At 37.4% G+C, this 18,509-nt stretch overlaps 1 protein-coding gene across 2 annotated transcripts in view; it reads right to left on the reverse strand.

The window, feature by feature from the left end:
• Positions 1–2,386: 2,386 nt before the first annotated feature.
• The window catches only part of LOC142107510 (uncharacterized), a 29,915-nt gene continuing 13,792 nt past the window's right edge, over positions 2,387–18,509 (reverse strand). Inside the window, exons 5-9 of one of the 2 annotated variants that reach the window (XM_075190973.1) lie at positions 15,333–15,541; positions 7,042–8,149; positions 5,975–6,052; positions 4,542–4,576; positions 2,387–2,605 (exon numbers count right to left, since the gene is read on the reverse strand). In XM_075190973.1, coding sequence (XP_075047074.1) covers positions 4,547–4,576; positions 5,975–6,052; positions 7,042–8,149; positions 15,333–15,541 — 1,425 coding nt within the window. In that variant the 3' untranslated portion in view covers positions 2,387–2,605; positions 4,542–4,546. Of the gene's footprint in view, positions 2,606–4,541; positions 4,577–5,974; positions 6,077–7,041; positions 8,150–15,332; positions 15,542–18,509 lie in introns of both variants that reach the window. The other variant, XM_075190972.1, reaches the window with a different exon arrangement.

Below are 18,509 nucleotides of genomic sequence, written 5' to 3' on the forward strand. Positions count from 1 at the left end.
TATTCATGCGCCCTAGAACCTATTAGAACATATTCTGTCACTCTTTTCTTTGCTACACAGGTTTCAAATTCCTGTTTACGAGAGCTGCTATTTAAATTTGCATTGTCTAGTGTAGTGGATATTATCATCCAGATTTTTTTTTATTGTATATCTAAAGCCCCCTGACTTCTTAATCACTGCACCGTTAGGGGGAAATGTCACACCGGGAGTATCATGGGTAGGCTGTACAAAACCCTTTTTAAATGTGCCTACTCCTCTGGTAAGATAAAATTGGTCTTTTAGTATTCAAAGATCTTAAAGCTGGATACGCTATCACTAGTGGACAATCATTCTTAATGACAGGAGAGGCACTGATTTGTCAGTATGTTAAAATGATGGGAAATACACCCTTTTTGTATCCAATAGATCATGAAGCGCTTTCAAAAATGACTCCCTGAGACTTTTTAAAACCTCATTAATTTATTTATGAATACAGAATACCACTCTCTAGCAATAAAAGAATCACAAGCTTTGCAAAAGTTTCATATTACATCCTTCTCATCACTCACTATTCCCTTAGCATGGAAGAACTAAGATTGTGGGAGACGTTTAAAAAGAGAGTGTGGAAACTTGTGGCACATAGTATGTTAGGCTAGTTATGGTTTTCCGATGTGTTATCTACGATTTTACGAATGACTGAAGGTCTGAGCATGTTTACACACCGACAGTTTATATTCAGATCTGTGCTCTTCATCTGGTCCTCTAATTGTTTAGATAATGACAGCACAATAGTCACTCATTCATTCCCGTCACACTGATTGAAACTGCCTTGTTATAGCTACCCATATGTCCTTACAAATTGCGTTCGGTTCTGTGAGGAAATTTTCAGTCTACGAACAAACTATTCCATCTACAGCTCTCTCTACATTTTCAATGATGGCATTTGCTAAGAAGGCAATGACTCTGAAAACTCTATGGAAATTGTGAGTGCATACACACTACATGATCGGAAGGTGATTGGAACGAGATTATTCGACAGTATGACCAACCAAATGAAACAACAATCGGCACTTTGGAACGATTGTCATTCATCGCATGATTGTATGCACTATATGGTCAAGCGGTCGTTTACCAGGTGATTGGCCCGATAATCGGCTGACAAACCTTTTGTGTGTACCTAGTCTAATTCAACATCAGTGGGATATGTGTATAATCTGGTCTTCAATTTCCCTTCCTCATCCAAAAATTTTAAAACTGCTTTCACGGAATTAAGTGCAAATAGGCGTCTTTAAGTTAATCTGATTAACACAATTCTTCTGTCTTTGTCATGTACTTGACTGTACTTTTGACATGTATGTAAGACCATAAACAAAATAAAAAGCATTAAAGAGGAAAGTTAACAAGAGTTTACCAATTCATAAACATTCAGACTAATTTTAGGTAAATTTTAGTTTAAGTTGTTGGAGAAACTTCACAGTACATGTGTTACACAGATTCTGGTAGTCTTAAGCAATGTCTGCAGAAACCAAAATTAATAAAATGACAAAGTCAACATATTTTACTCAATGCTACTTTGAGTAGGCTATGTCTGTATGAACCAGCAGAGAATAAATTATATTTGTGAATATGCAATTAAATATGTACTCCAGCAATTGTAGTCATGCCCATGGAAATATAAACTGGATCTGACCCATTACAATCCAAGAGTTTGGAAGTGCGCACCCAAAACAAATTTTTGCCCAACATTTCACATTGATCACTGTGAACTGAAAACTGCAAGCCAATCAAACAGGCATCCTAACTGCAAATAACTGCAAGCAGAAACACACCCCTCAAAATGACACTAATGTTTAGAACCTAAACCTGAATCTAAAATTTGGCACTACCAGATATGAAATTAAAAATATTAATATTTACTCAGGTGTTAAAAGTATGTACAAAAAGTGACATGGCAGCAATGAAACCTTCGCATATATAGCAAATATTGAGTTTTGGTGCCAAATTGTCTTCCAGAACTAGGTCAAGAGTAGATTTAGACTACCTACATCCACTAAAAGTAAAAATTGATGCGTCATCTCACATTTGCTTCTATACAAATCAAATTTGTTAGTTACTCACCACTTCCTTACTCACTGTAATAATTCTTCATAGGGGTTTAGCACATTTTAAATAACCCCAACTATATATTTATGAGATATGCTCAGTAAACTGCATGTTAATATACCTCATATGTGTTCTCTGAGGAAGCAAATGTGTGTGTCATATATATGTATATAGATATAAATTTATTTATGAATTTGAGACACACACTTCAAAACAAAATAAAAAAATCAGCATTACATTTCTATTAAGTGTCTGCATCATAACAAGGAAAATAATAGAGAAAAAAAAAAAAGACTCCAACAACTTGTGGAAAACATTCTATATTTACATGCAGTTCAAAATATTGACTAGCTAATCATTTATATAAAGTTAACAGTAAATAAAAAATTCTGTGTGTCAAGAATTGACATGTCCGCTCTGATGATGCTGAGATGACAGACTGCAATCAATATGCTTCGGCTGAACAGGAAATTGCAGCAAGAGTCAAAAGTAGTCTACATTAATAGACTTGGTCCATTAGCTTCTGTCAAGACAGATGGAAGATGAGACTAAGTACAAATTCTTAAACCGCAAAATCTTATGTTTATTTAAACCTAAACTGGAAATTTCTCACAAAATGTTAAGAGGCCTCTCATTCAATTAAAACCCAGAGAGATGCATGGGACATAACAGTCTAGCTATGCACTTGAGGTTCAATATTGACACACTTAAACCAGATTTTGTTTCCAATCCTTTTGTTCAGGTCAGGTTTGTGCATATTTACTCCTCCAGTAGTTAAGTTTCAGGTTTTTCCCAGGGGAAAACCTCAAACACTGCCCCACACCCAAAAGTTATCCTGACTGAAAGGAGAGCCGCAGTACAATAGAGGAGAGAAACTAGACCATGCTTTATCTGCTCAACTCATGAGCATATCAATTACAATGAGCACAGCGGTTTCTCTCCAGCACCAGCTTCCTTTTCTACTCCTAGCACTTCCTACCAGCTTGTAGTGCTGACTGATGAAAGACATAGTGAAAAGATGCTGCAAGGATAAATTAATTAGCATACTAGGCACTTTATAATATTGTTTCTCTCCCAAGTGTATGCAGTGCAAGGTGGAGCATATGATTTTTCTGTGTTTTGTTTTTTCTAAATTAGGTATTTAACATTTGCACTCTATCTCATGCCATTTATAATTTTCAGTTTCTCTTCAGAGTGTGACTTCAAAAAGATATTGAAGAGTTTAAATAAAAAGTGGACAGTACAGGGATGGGTTATGAGCTCTCTCTATACTGGCAGTTAAAAAAAACTCCCGATTGTATAATGGTCAAAAGTGCTTACTCCTTTATAGACAGAATACCTGCTACATATAAAGTGAATGGGGTTAGAGAAAAAGCACACTGACCAGATAAAGGATCCCTAGGGAATCATGTCTTTACATATAGCAGGAGGATGCTGACCACATCACATTTGAAACGGATAGTGTCATTCAGGCAGTGTGTTATCACTCTAAACGTAAGCACCCGACATGGGAGTCAGTATATACCAACATGTTAAATTTTCACTTTGTAGTCTGAATATTTATACTAGATTTACCACCCCATTAAAAGATCTTACTACTGATCTACTATTGCTTATGAAATACAGTTCTAATGCACTACAAAAAAGTTGTACTAGTCCTTGAAACAAATGTACAAAATTATTCTTTACATTAAATTCAGAGGTGATTTGCACCTTACAAGTAAACCAACTTACAGATATATCTTCTTTGTGTTTGTTTGCAGGACAGATCATACTTTTGGTAGAAATTATTTAATATGCAGTTTTTGAAAATAAATGTATTCAAATTGAAATACAAACTTTTTTTTCATTATTTAGTTAAAAAAGTATTTGTCTAACCAAAAGATATGCATTTTGCTTTATAGAGTTCAGTGTTTATAGCATAACTGGAAAATGACAAGGCCGGTATAAGAAACACGAATAGACTAACTACGTTTAGCAACACAATCCCGCAAAGGTCTAAGAATATTGGAGGTTATTTTGAAAAACTTGGTAGTGGGTTTATTCATTGGATATTTGTTCCATTAAAAACACAAAAAAAACAGCCTCCACTTTAGTCTAAACCCAATAGTGAAGTTTGTTTTTATTTTCAACAGGGAAAGTAAAGCATTCCAGGATGTGTCATTATGTGTCAGGTGATTTCTGCTTACAGAGAGGATTGATTGGAGCATTAGGCTGAAAATGCCATACATTCCCATAGCGACACAATACTTCAAAAAAGAAACTGATTTTTCTCTGTCACACAAGAATGCTTTGACTGGCGGAAGTGGTAGGAGGGGGGTAGGAGGGAGGGGGAAAAGACACATTTCATGCAGTTTTTACAAAGCATAAGCAAATGTGCAAATTGAATATTGTTTCCCAGTTGAGTGTATTTAGTCATTGAGTGTTTCTGGATGTGAAAAGGGAACATTCAAAATCACCTGTCTCACTCAGGGCATGGACATGCGATAAGATCCTAGAAGAAGAAGAAAAGAAAAAACGGTGAGCACTTTGCTTCTAAAACATTTCCCCTTCAAATCTACTTTCCAGATTCTATACTTTACTTGCAAAGGCCTATACTTGTCAGGGAACAAGAAACAAACAAAACATCATCTATATAAGTAGACACCAAGCTATTAATTTTGGAATAGTTTGTAAAAATAAACTTGCTTGTTTCCTAAATTCATTTGCCCCTGAAATGAAAACTGCAATTTTATTGAAAAGTGCAATCTCTCACACCCACTCCCAGCCCAAAGCATGTGCAACTGAGGGACACACACAAAGTGTCAGTAACCTTTTCCAAATTATGTAAACATGTATACTGTAATAAATGAGACAGTAACACATGTTTTGCCTCCCATTGATCCCTCAATTCCCTCTGTCCTTTAATGCTGGTCTATTTTCCTCTAAAGCAGTTTGAGTTGAGGCAACACTAGATGTGAAGTCCCATCAACGGCCTTTTACCTAAAACCCTTGCTTGAGCAATTGTGGTCACTGTTAATATAGAGCAAGACATACCATCAAATAGCAAATAAACCAGCAACATACTAAGCAACCCAACGAAAATAATTCATGCAAGCTACAAATTACAGCAATGCAAGTGCTACATAGCCAATTTAAGATAAACACTATGTTGCACATGATCGATCTAAAAATTATGAAACAAAACTCCCACACTGTATATGTGTTGGTTATTTTTAGTTCACTGGGGCTGCTCTTTACCTGCGTACTAGGTACCATTATATACCACATCGAATGGTAGACAGCCTACACTGTGATGACCTATTTTCAACTTCCCGTGTTGAAAATAGGTTTGCGACAGAGATAATTACACACACACACATTAGGATCTGACCCATTACAACATAGGAGCTTTGGAGTGCGCACCCAAAACACATTTTTGCCCAACATTTCAGTGATCACTGTGACCTAAAAACTGCAAGCCAAACAGGCATCCTTACCTACAAATAACTACAAGCAGGAACACCCCCCTCAAATGACACTGATGTTTAGAACCTAAACCTGAATCTAATATTTGGCACTACCAGATATGAATTTAAAAATATTAATATTTACTGAGGGGTTAAAAGTATGTACAAAAAGTGACATGGCAGCAATGAAGCCTTCGCATATATAGCAAATATTGAGTTTTGGTGCCAAATTGTTTTCCAGAACTAGGTCAAGAGTAGATGTAGACTACCTACATCCACTAAAAGTAAAAATGTGTCATCTCACATTTGCTTGTATACAATCAAATTTGTTACTCACTATTTGCTTACTTACTGTAATAATTCATAGGGCTTTAGAACATTTTAAATAATAATCCCAACTATATCTTTATGAGATATGCTCAGTAAACTGCATGTTACTATACCTCATATGTTGTGTTTTCTGAGGAAACAGTTTTGTATAGATTTTCTTCATTCACCTTCAATTCAAGTGGCTCATGAACCTTTTTTATGGAACAAAAATAAAACTATATTACACATTAAAACAGTGTCTGCATTTAATAATTATTTTAATCACTTAATCTTTCCTACATTTAATATTAAATATACAAAAAACTCCAATGTAGAAAGTATCATTTGTTTAGATATTTCAAAAAAGGAATCAACATGATTAACGTGTCAGTCAAGAAATTCCATGCTGTGGTGCTGTAATAAAAGAACTTATCCAAGTACACAAGAAACCTGTATGAAGTGCAAGCACCTGTTTCACAAAGCTAGGTAAATGCCATTTTTATTTTACAATATATATGTGCGATATGAAAAAGTATTGTTTGTATCATCAGTAAGAGGAGTCCTAAAGTGAATCAAATAAGAAAGCAAGGGTGTTCGTAAATGCTTGCATTATATTTTGCCTGATCATTGCAGACTCCAAAAGACTATTAACAACATCCATTCAGGATGCTCATAATTGCCTTTTTAGGAATCCATTTAACAAATTATGCTGTGGTATACCAATTTGGGGAAAAAAAAATACAGAAGACTCTTTATACAATGGGTCAAGCTAAGTACGATTTATAATCGAGACCAGTTTAGCATTTGTGCAATATGTACTATTTTAATATTATGAAGTTATGTAACGTTAGTCAATATATTCAGTTTTAAAAAGTAGTACAAACATTATACGTAACGAAAATAGAGATTACATAAAGTATTTCCTTTAGTCATACTCTTAATGGAAACAGGATTGCGCTGTATTAAAAGTAAATTCTCCAAAGTATCCAAAAGTTAACAGTTTTCTGACCAGTGACAGAGCTTTAAATGTGTAGACAGTGCTTATCCTGCAGTAATTTGTAGAATGCACCAAAGCATGGTACTGGCAGAGTAAGAGAAACAAATTTATGTCCATTCTTAAAATAACTGGTAGTTATTTTCGCACTACACTTCAAAGTCTTGATTAAACCACACAATAAAGTGATGACTTGTTTAAATTTACCTGTGGCTGCGATGTAGGTAAAACAGCTTCCTCATAGTCACAAAATGATTCAATATCATTCTGAAAAAAGGGATCTGCAGCTGATGATTTCATTTTGCTGTCAAGTATAGAGCAAAGGCATTGATGCAAAGAAGGCATATAGCCAACTATTGCCTTGAGTTTTACATGATTCAGAGATACCAGTTCAAATAGGTTTCTTTCAGACTCCTCAGTCCTATTATCCTTTTTAACCCACATTTTTCTGCGTGGATGCCACGTGTCATAATAATATTGAAATATTTCTGCTGGACAAATAGCTCTGAGGTCATTCAAATATCGGTCATAGACCTTAAGTGAGCATGTCTGTGAAAGAATATGGAGGAAGGTTTTAATCTGTGCTGCAACTGTAGTATCCAGGTGAGAGACTCGGCAGTAGATTAAATTTAGAACTATAGGCATACAATATCTTAAATTAGCATGTAGAAAATGAGTTGCCAAGTTAATAGGTTGTTGTACTTCAGGATTGACAGTTACAAGTTTAACCTTGTTCCTTAATGTGGGGTTAATTTCAACAAGCATGCCTGTAAGAAACTCAAATATGCCATCAACACCTTTTCTGGATATACAATAAGCACATGGGGTCCAACCTTCTTCTTCTCCAGTTACTTTGCAAAAGGTGGTATACAAATCAAAACTTTGACTAAATTCTGAAAACACATCAACAAACAGATACTCGGGAAAATTTTGAGCCATGGTTCTCATAGCAGATGTCATTAGAAATATTTTCTTCACATGTAGTTTGCCTTCCACAAATACTAGTTTGACCTTTGCTTCAGGGTCAGAAAAGAAGAGAGATTGTAACTCAGCAAGGACTTGAGTACGATCTTCAAAAGCACCAGAGCGAAAACGAAGGAGTCTTTTTAGGTCACTTGGTTCCAGGAATTTCTTAGATATGTTGTTTGCAACTTGTACTGGTAATCCTACCACAGGTGTTGGCTTGTATTTCTTCTCTGGTGGTGCATCACTGGTATCTTCTAAGACATGGGTATGCTGCAAATTGATTTGGGTGATGATAAGCTTATCTTTCTGGGGACCCAATGTCAGCTCAATGAACGCTGAACAGCCCTTCCTAAATAGATTTTAAAAAAAAAAAAAGACCCTTTAAAAAACATTATAAATAATATTTATATATTTTGGTAAATATATTTCTGATAAAATTCACATTGGGAATACAGTATATGAATGCTTACAAATAATTAAGGCACTGTGTGATCAACATGCGTTAAGAGGCCTGAGAAAAAAGTTACAGGGTAATAAGTAAGATACATTGACATTTGTTAAAACACAGTGAGATCCCCAACTTTCAAAATGTACATTCTAAAGTTTGAAAGAGAAGCTGTTATTTGTAGAGAGTTCTGTGAAAATTGTGTGTGTGAATTAGATATACACACACACATATACATACACAGTCATGGCCAAAAGTTTTGAGAATTACGCAAATATTATTTTTCACAAAGTCTGCTGCCTCAGTTTTTATGCTGGCAATTTGCATATACTCCATAATGTCATGAAGAGCGATCAGATGAATTGCAATTAATTTCAAAGTCCCTCTTTGCCATGACAATAAACTTTATCCCAAAAACATAATTTCTACTGCATTTTAGCCCTGCCACAAAAGAACCAGCCGACATCAGATCAGTGATTCTCTCGTTAACACAGGTAAGAGTGTTGACAAGAAAAAGGCTGGAGATCACTCTGTCATGCTGACTGAGTTATAACAGACTGGCAGCTTTAAAAGGAGGGCGGTGCTTGAAATAATTGTTCTTCCTCTGTTAACCATGGTTACCTGCAAGGAACAATGTGCAGTCATCATTGCGTTGCATAAAAAGGGCTTCACAGGCAAGGATATTGCTGCTAGTAAGATTGCACCTAAATCAACCATTTATCGGATCATCAAGAACTTCAAGGAGAGAGGTTCAATAGTTCTGAAGAAAGCTTTAACATTTATTTATATAGCGCCAGCAAATTCCGTAGCGCTTTACAATTGGGAACAAACATTAATAAAACAATACATACAGACAGAGAGGTAAGAGAACCTCTCGCAAGCTTACAATCTATGGATTCGTTTAGAGCAATAAGGGCAAACTGTTATATTTTTAGACTTCATTTACAAAATGTACAATGCTTACAGGTTATTAAAAACAACTAAGAGGACATGACATATAACAAACAAAACAGTTTAAAATAAAGGAATTAAATTCAGAGTATAAAACTTACAGATAAGTGGTATATTCTGGCCAAGGGAAATGGACGTGAAGATGGTCAGCTTATCAATAATTATTGATTTCCCAAAAGACTGACAATTTCTTCTAACTGGTCTCAGCTTTATAAAGACCTTTACACCTTATCCCACCTCCAAGGGGGTTGTGGTCTGTGACACATTTTGCAATCACCATTTGCATGTTGCCTGATTTACTACCCAATTCTACTATGTGACCTAACTTTTCTGTGGAGTGTCACACAGACCTAATTTTATTTTTTATAGATCCCCTATGAATTTACCCATCTATTGACTCCAACAGGCATAGGGTATTAGTCAAGCTTACATTCATTTCCTCAAATTCTCTGTGGCAGAATCCTTAAATCAACATATGAGCTGCCCTCCATCATGCTATTGAGTAATATGTGGTTGATCACTACTGTTGATTTTAAGTGATATTTTTGAGAACGGAATTATTTTTGTCTATATAAAAATATAGCCAGTCATCACATGGTCTCCTTGTGCCATACACCATGCAGAGTGATTCCTAAGTGTCTATTCAGGTGTCATAACTCCATCCTAGGCCAGGATATAGCTCACCCCATGAGGTCTTTGAAGCTGACACTGCTATTTTCTAACACCAGGATGTGCAGAGCCACAGAATAAACACATAACAGACCCTCTGACATCACATTTTACACTTTAGTAGCTCGAGTTATCACTGGATTAATTTGATATACCATATTTACACTGCAGTTATGATTAGGCCTTATTCCCCACCATTTATGTTATAGATTATAAGTTAATAACTGTAATTCTTCGATGATCACTACAGACCACATGCCAGGGCAAATTGCAGGTCTTCAAAAAGAAGGATCAACACTTTAAATATTGACTCTTTGTATAAATTTAATGTAGTTGTCAATAAAAGTCTTTGCCCCTTTTGGCCATGACTGACATATACATATACACACACACACACGGTGGTCCATAAGTGTGGAAACAAGCTTTAAAAGCAGAAATGATTAAGGAAATTGTGGCAGGGTCCATTTAGATCTTTTAATGGACTCTGGAACCGTGAGCGTTAATACGTGTCGCTGGAGGTGTTAAAGCACCGACACTAAGCGCCACATGAACTGTTATACATAAAAAAATTATTTTAGCAAATAAAAATGTATTTTAAAGTGTGTACTTGCAGCACTGGGAAGGTAGTACCCAGCATCGTAGCATATAAAGGGTTAAAGCTCGGCACCATTGAGTGCAAGAGTGTGTTTTAAATGGAAATATACGTGTAGGTGCTGCAGCACTGGCAATTAACCAGCTTGCCGCGCCGAAAGGTTTAACTCTAGGCGCCGCGAGTGCACAAACGGGAAAAGTGTAAACTAACCGTGTAAAATATGTACATTATGTTTTTCAAAATTAAAGCGAATATTTAACGTAGAGGTGCTAGGCGACAATAGTGTAGCTATGTGCAGTGTGAAACTGTGTAAAGTATATTGCAACTACGCGCTGACAAACTATTATAAATCTAAATGTGTGTTTAAGGTGTATAAATAAATAAATGCACTTGCCTATCCCTGATGGTTCAGCAGGGGCAACCCTGGATCCCTCATCACCCCCACCCCCCAGACAGACAGCTTCAGTGGCTGCCGAAGAGACTTAGAGAGAAGCCTCCTAGATGCAATAAGATCCAGGATATGCACGTATGATCTGGGTTTGGTGGAAAACTTTTTAGGGTATGTGGCAAATATGGCGCCCATCTTGAAGTTGGCTATCTTTGATACCTAAATGAGAAGGTAGTCATGTGACAACCAACAGATGCAGAATTTCATAAGAAAAACAATGGTGTTCTTTGTTTTAATTTAATTTTATTCATTCTCGAGGTTTAACAAAGTTTATAGGATATGTTCGAAGTGCCGTCCACCATGTTGCAGTGTTAAGGCTATTCTGTTTTCCCATTCTGGATGAACCTTGACCAACATGTCTGGCTGAATCTGAGCACAAGCATTGACTATTCGTTGTTGCAGACGATTACAATCTTGTATCTTCACAGCATAAACACGTTCCTTCAGATATCCACACAGAGAGTAATCAAACAGCATAAAATCTGGGGATTTTGGTGGTCAATGGACTGGACCACTACGGCCAATCCACCTTTGGAAAACTGCACATCAAGATAATCCCTGACAAGGAATCCATAATGAGGTGGGGCACCATCTTGCTGGAAGAAATTAGGATATGACCCATCGCCTGATAGCAATGAGGGAAAACTCTCTTCATCTAACAACCATTTGTAAATTGCTGCTGTCAATGTTTCATCATTGAAGAATGGTCCCACGATACGGGTACCTCCCAAACCACACCAACTGTTTTGCAGAGGCTACAATCCTACAGGTATCCATCCAATGAGGGTTTGTCTCTGACCAGTACTTGTGGTTCTGTTTGTTTACCCCACCATTGACAAAGAAATTTGCCTCATCACTAAACACCACCTGGTGTGGAAAATGAGGGTTCCGTTGAAGTTGTCGTGTTACCCAGTCTGCAAACTCCACCTGACGGTCTGAGACATCCTCAGTCAGGTGTTGCAACAGCTGAATCTTGTAGGGACGCCACTTGTGTAGACAATATTCTCAAAATGGCTGTACAACTCCCCATTCACGAAACAGACGATAAGTGCTACGATGTGGGCTCTTTCAAAATGATGCCAGCACAGCAGTTGCTTCATCTGTAGGGTCATCCCTACTGCTAACGCACATGGTGCGTAAAAGTAGCAAACACTTTGCTGATTCCATAGCTGAAGAGTTCCGAACTTCCACTGGCATTAATGTAAGCACAAAAACTGTGCGGCAAGAGCTTAATGGAATGGATTTCCATGACCCAGCAGCTGCATGCAAGCCTCACATCACAAAGACCAATGCTAAGTGTTGGATAGAGTGGTGTAAAGCACACAGACACTGGACTGTGGAGCAGTGGAAATGTGTTCTGTGGAGTGGCGATTCACGCTTCTCTGTTCGGTTGTTAGATGGAGGCCTCATCTTACAACCTACAGTACTTAACAGGATCTGCTACCAACATCTTGGTGCCAAATACCACAGGACACCTTCAGAGGTCTTTAGGATTCCATGCGTCGATGGGTTAGTGCTGTTTTTGGCAGGTGGTTTTAATGTTTTCGCAGATATATAATTATATTATATTACAAAAATATAATCAGCCAATCATGTGACAGCAATGCAATGCATAAAATTATGCAGATATGGTCAGATATTAAATTGTTGTTCAGCCCACACACCAGAAAGAAATGTTACAACAGTGGTGTGTAGAAGAGCATTTCCGAATGCACAGCACATTGAACTGTGAAGTAGATGGACTGTATTCACCACAGCGGGTTCCTTCTTTGTCAACTGAGGCTACAATGGAGCCGACCCACAAATGGAAATATGCAGAAACACCCACATCACATACTCCATTGATGAAATGTTTTATTCACCTACTAGTGACGCATATACACTTACATTTTTCACATTACTGTTTTTTAAAACAGTACATACTATACATTTTTTCCCCCTTTATCCTGTATTTGCATTAAGGAACTTTGCTGCATTTTCTTTTCTAACTGAAGGCTTCTGTGAGCCTTTACAACTGCTCATACTACAAGGCCAACAAAAAAAATATTTTTTGTTAGGACTGGACTATTCTCTACTACACCATCTCCATGGGCGCGCACTCACAGGTGAGCGTGGCCACTGGTCCTCCTTCTCACATGCTGCACACAGGGTACCCACTTCAAATTGTGAGTGAGGCAATTTGGATTGACATCTGGAGAAGGAAAAATCTTCAGACTTGGCCCTGGACATACTCCTTCCTTCCCTGACATAGGAAAAAAATGAGTGAAGAAAAAGAAGACAGAACCAGTTGCACTATCCAAGGGGATGTGGACTGGAAAAGACAAAAGGCCAAACAATATAGGAAAATCCAGCTAAAAAAAACAAACAGCAACCCAAAACCTCACCACTACTGCCCTACAGCCGAGAGGGCAGATGGAGTGGAGAATGCTGCTGCTTTAGGCTGCTCCTAACATTGCTGCTGTGTTCCTACTGTTGGGCTTGCCTAACTGGGAAGCGGTGCTGAAGAGATCTCATCTGCCCACAGGGCCAAGCACCTAATGAAGGGCCCTCCTAAACACACTGTGCCTAGTGAGGGGCTAGTATGATGGTCAATCTCCACCTTCCCTTCCCCACACATACACTTTCACTGGGAATCATGCATCCGCTTCTCCTATGCAGGTCCGGCCACTGAAGGAAGACAGTGACTTGCAAACTGGCTTACCTGAATGTCTCCAGTACCTGACCGGGGCCAGATGGTGCAGTAGGCTCAGTGTTCCCAGCCAATACCTGTGGCAGCAGTGACCAGGCCTCCCTCAGAAGCACATCCTATGTTAGAAGGCTGTTAGCAGAAGTAGGAGCCGGCTGCAGCACCTCTTTGCAGGCACCCCAGCTAAGGAATGCCAGTTTCCAAGTGACAAATGGCAACATAAAATAAAATAAAAAAATTAATTCAGAGAGAGATTGCCATAGAAAACTCACCCAGCTCAGACAGTCACTGAAAAAGACTTTAGTCCTAGAGAGCAGGAGTGAGCTTGACTGAGCATTTGCCGGTAAATTTAAAAGTGCCCAGGCGCCTTTGATTGCACTCTATACCCCCATGATCCAGAATCCCCAATGAAGGGGGAAAAAAAGCAAAACAAAAAAACCCACACACCACATGCACATGAGGTAACAAATCCAGAATAGGTTTCATTGTCCAATATAATATAATGTCTGAACAGCCCAGAAAAGTTTAATCCCAGGGTTAGAATACTCCAATAGAGTAACACATTTATTCTCCGTCTTCTCCCAACACTAACACACTTCTCTCTCAGGACACGCCGTTTTAAATCCGCTTCCGGGACCCCGTGGGAACAGACAACCGCTCATCTGTGGACATTTTCGGTTTAGATTAGAATCCTTACTACCCTCACCTCCCCAGGTGACAAAGCCTAGACATTCCCCCCTACTGGGAAGTCTCTGCTAGGTCTGGAGATTTTAACACAAAAGACTGCATGGAAAAGAACAAAGTTCAGGATAATTACATATATTGACATGCTAATATAATTCACATCACATTAACCCCTTCCATGCTTTCAGTCAGTTTTTACCCAACATACCAATTGAATGTTTCAAACTTTCGCCATCTTGTCATTCATTACTCACCTGACTTCATCTAACAATACAATAAGTCAGACAAACGTTCCACAATAGGCACATTGAAACACATTGCCGGATGTTAGTGCAACATAAAAAGTCCGCTTTCTTCACATTAAATCATTACCAGTACCCAAATACCCTGGATAATTAGACTTGCTTGTTCCCCCCACAATATGGGGATAACCAAATACAAAATTGGCATCCCATATTCTTACACCTGAAAAAGTTCAAATAGCAAAAAATTGGAAACAAGAACCCATTTATCTTTGCTCTCAAAAATTCCATCTGGCACATAGCATGCTTGGAAACAATATACTACAAAACAATCTAATGATGCCATATGCCCCCCCCCCTGGTATTTTAGAGAAAGTCGTACTGGATGCAGCTTAGCAAGAAAACCTTCAACCCCTCGACTGGAAAATATCAGACTATGCTTGAAGCAGCTTCCAGGACCTCCTCATGATCGCAATCTAACAAGACCCTTCCTGATAGGTAAGCTACCTCATTTGATTGCATATTTACAATCATGCCATACCCTGCGATTACATACTTTTATTATAATTTATTGTTTGAATGTACTTTGAAATGTTGCTCAGTTCTGTTTTTGTATGCTTACTCCCACACCCCCTCTCCCTGGTTTTAGATCAGGCAAAAAAAAAAAAAAAAAAAGAAAACCTATAGTAACAGCAAGCAGTATTGTTTCGTTTTGCTTTTTTTTTGTTTGTATGAAAGCATAAATTCCTTCAATAAAAAGTTTACATAAAATATAGATGTAAGAAATAAATAAAAAAATAAAGAGATTGGCATACCAACTGCAAGAAAGCTGTGCCCAGCTGTACTTCAAGGACTCTATCATATTTGGAAGAGAAAGTGTTTCATCCACATCCTCTTCAGTGAGTGACGAAGACAAAGTAAGCAAATATCTTTCTTTAGTCCATCCTTGCAAGTAAATGCAAAAGTCGTCCCAACTGTGAAATTCTTTCCCAATTAACTGTATTTCTAATGAATCTTCACAATCCTGTGGGGGAAATTTAAAAACAAAAAAGAAAATAAAAGCATAAATAAGTCTTTAGCGATGACATGGTGTGTTAAAATAAAGTAGGTTTTCTTTAACAAGCTAAAGCCATACAAACAAATAAAATATTAAAACAGTTTATAATTACTTTCAGCTGTGTAACATTGAAAGATGACAGATATTCTCTCACAGAAGTTGAGAGCACATTTAAAAGTAATCCTACTTCACTTTGATGAGAATGTGCCCTTTGGATATGTTTATACAGATCACAAGACAAATGTCGTAAATAAAACAGTGAAAACGACAAAATGATGAAAAATAAAACACACATATTTAGTAGATTAAAGATTTAACAGAGCATTCCAGATAAGTTTGTGCCTTCCTTATTTATGGAATAAGCTAGTATGGAGGATAGTGTAAAAACGTGTCTTCTGTCCTCCATATTCATCTCGATACAAAGACATAGGGGTATATTTACTAAACCGCGGGTTTTAAAAAGTGGATATGTTGCCTATAGCAACCAGATTTTAGCCATCATTTATTTAGTACATTCTACAAAATGACAGCTAGACTCTCATTAGTTGCTATAGGCAACATCTCCACTTTTTCAAAAATGGTCAACTTCTTGCTTGGGGTGGAGCAGGGTGGATACACCAAGTACCCTTGTTTCATGTGTTTGCAGGGCAAATCACTGGAGTAAAGTAATGTGGCCTTCAAAGGAAACAATGACTGTGGGTGCAAAGATTCATTCTACCCCTGCTACACATCAAATTAGGTCTAATGAAGCAATTCGTAAATGCCTTAGAGAAAGATGGTAATTGTTTCATATACATATGTAGATCTTTCCCACAACTAAGTATGGAGAAAATCAAATCAGGGATATTCAATGGCCCACAAATCCGACAACTTGTTAATGACCCAAATTTCTTACCAAGTATGAATGATGTTGAAGCTTCTGCTTGGTGCAGTTTTGTTTCATTTATGAAAAATTTAATTTCTTGGGCAATAACAAAGCAGAAAATTATGAAGAACTAGTAAGAAATATGCTCACACAGTTCTAAAATTTGGGAATTAATATGAGCAATTCCTGCATAGCCACCTAGACAAATTCCGACACAATCTTGGCGATTTTAGTGAAGAACAAAGGGAGCAGTTTCAATAGGACATCAAGGTGATGTAAGAGCGATACCAAAGGTAGTTGGGACATACACATCATCAACATTTATTTACATAGCGCCAGCAAATTCATTAGTGCTTTACAATATGATGGCGGACTACTGTTGGAACCTCCAGTGTGACAGTACAAAAGAAAATCCTAAAAGTATATGAAAATTGACGATAAAAAATTTTGTAAAATTAATTTGTAAAGGAAATATTCAAACTTATTAGTGGTAATTACTGTAATAAATTTTGGGTGTGCTTCAGAAAAAAATAAAATGTGTTCATTTTGTGCAATTACATATGTATCATTTCCGATCATACCCATGTGATCCCTCTAAATCGTCGGTTTTCTACGAATTTGCGTGACCCCTCATATCTCAAAAACTGTAGCCAATCTGGGAAATCTGATTACATATTTGAAATCAGCACCAAATACTGGTCCAAAAACAACTTTAAATAAGTTGGGCAGCAAAAATGCTGTTGACCAGTGATATAGTTAAAATGATAGAAAACAAAATAGATGAAAGACAGAAAAATGTGTCTAATATGTTACAATTTAAGCAACAGACCTCCTCATAATAACATTTTTGATGTTGTACCTAAAATCGTTATCTTTTAAATGACCCCATTATTATCGCAATTCGTTACAATAGCCTCCTTCTATTCTGTGAGTTGGGCATAATTTGCCATCAATTCCAATGATTAGTAACATCCATCTTAATAAACCCCATAATAGTGCTGGATTAATAGTAACTTGTGTCTACTTTGAGCAGATCCCAAATTTCTTAACACATTAATAACCAAACAGGTAGAACATTACCCTTCACTCTAAGCCATTATTAGAACATTAAAACTTCGTATAGCAATCTAACCTGTTGTTATTAGCCCTAGTGAGATGTTACCATGAATATGCTTCAATGATATTCAGGGTTAATTTTATCAAATGTTATGTCCTTAATCATTTGATCTCCTACCAAGGTATCATTCATTCTAACAATAAACCCTGCAGCACTGACCCACAATCGATTCTACTATCCAGACAACAACCTACCATCAAGATAAATGACAGTTCAAACTGAATGTCTTCTCAATTGATGACCGGTTTCACTCCATGTAAAAGTCATATCTTTATTGCATTCAGCTATCTAGTCCGATGATGATGATGGAGGGGTTATTAAACAAGACCACAATTCCTCCAAGTGCATTTTTCTTCATTCTTAACAGTTCAAATACTGTGTCATAATTCATTATGTGGTCTAAAGACAGTATACAACTCCCTACTGATTTAATGCAATGTCAGAGAAACATCCTATAGTCTATAACATCCCCCTCTCCCTTCATCTATCCGACCCGTCATAGATCTCAGATGTATGCTCTGTCCTGTGTTATATCTACTAATTATAGGTGTAGGAATGTTGTTTGGGAAAAAAGAATCTTTCATCATGAAAATCCCTAACAGCAGTGTGACAGGATGGACCACCTATGCCACTTTGTTGCTGCTGGGAACCAGCTGGGCTTACTTTGCCACAGTTCCCTTTCGTTATCCCAAATGCACCCTCTTGCCACAGTAGGAGGGGCTTACAAATGCTGCCACAACTGGACTCCTTCAATGTTGGACCTTCACTCATCAAAATATCTAATTAGCATGGGGCTCCTCTTCACACAGTCCACAATACACATTTCCAAAGAAAGGTACAAACCCCAAACAAGCCACTTCCCCATATCACAACATAGAAAAGACTTCCATCCACAAAAGGCTTATTGTATCAGATATATACCTTAAGAAATAATGCATCTCCTCTAGAAAGGT

This window comes from Mixophyes fleayi, chromosome 11 (genome assembly GCF_038048845.1).
Source record: "Mixophyes fleayi isolate aMixFle1 chromosome 11, aMixFle1.hap1, whole genome shotgun sequence".
NCBI lineage: Eukaryota > Metazoa > Chordata > Amphibia > Anura > Limnodynastidae > Mixophyes > Mixophyes fleayi.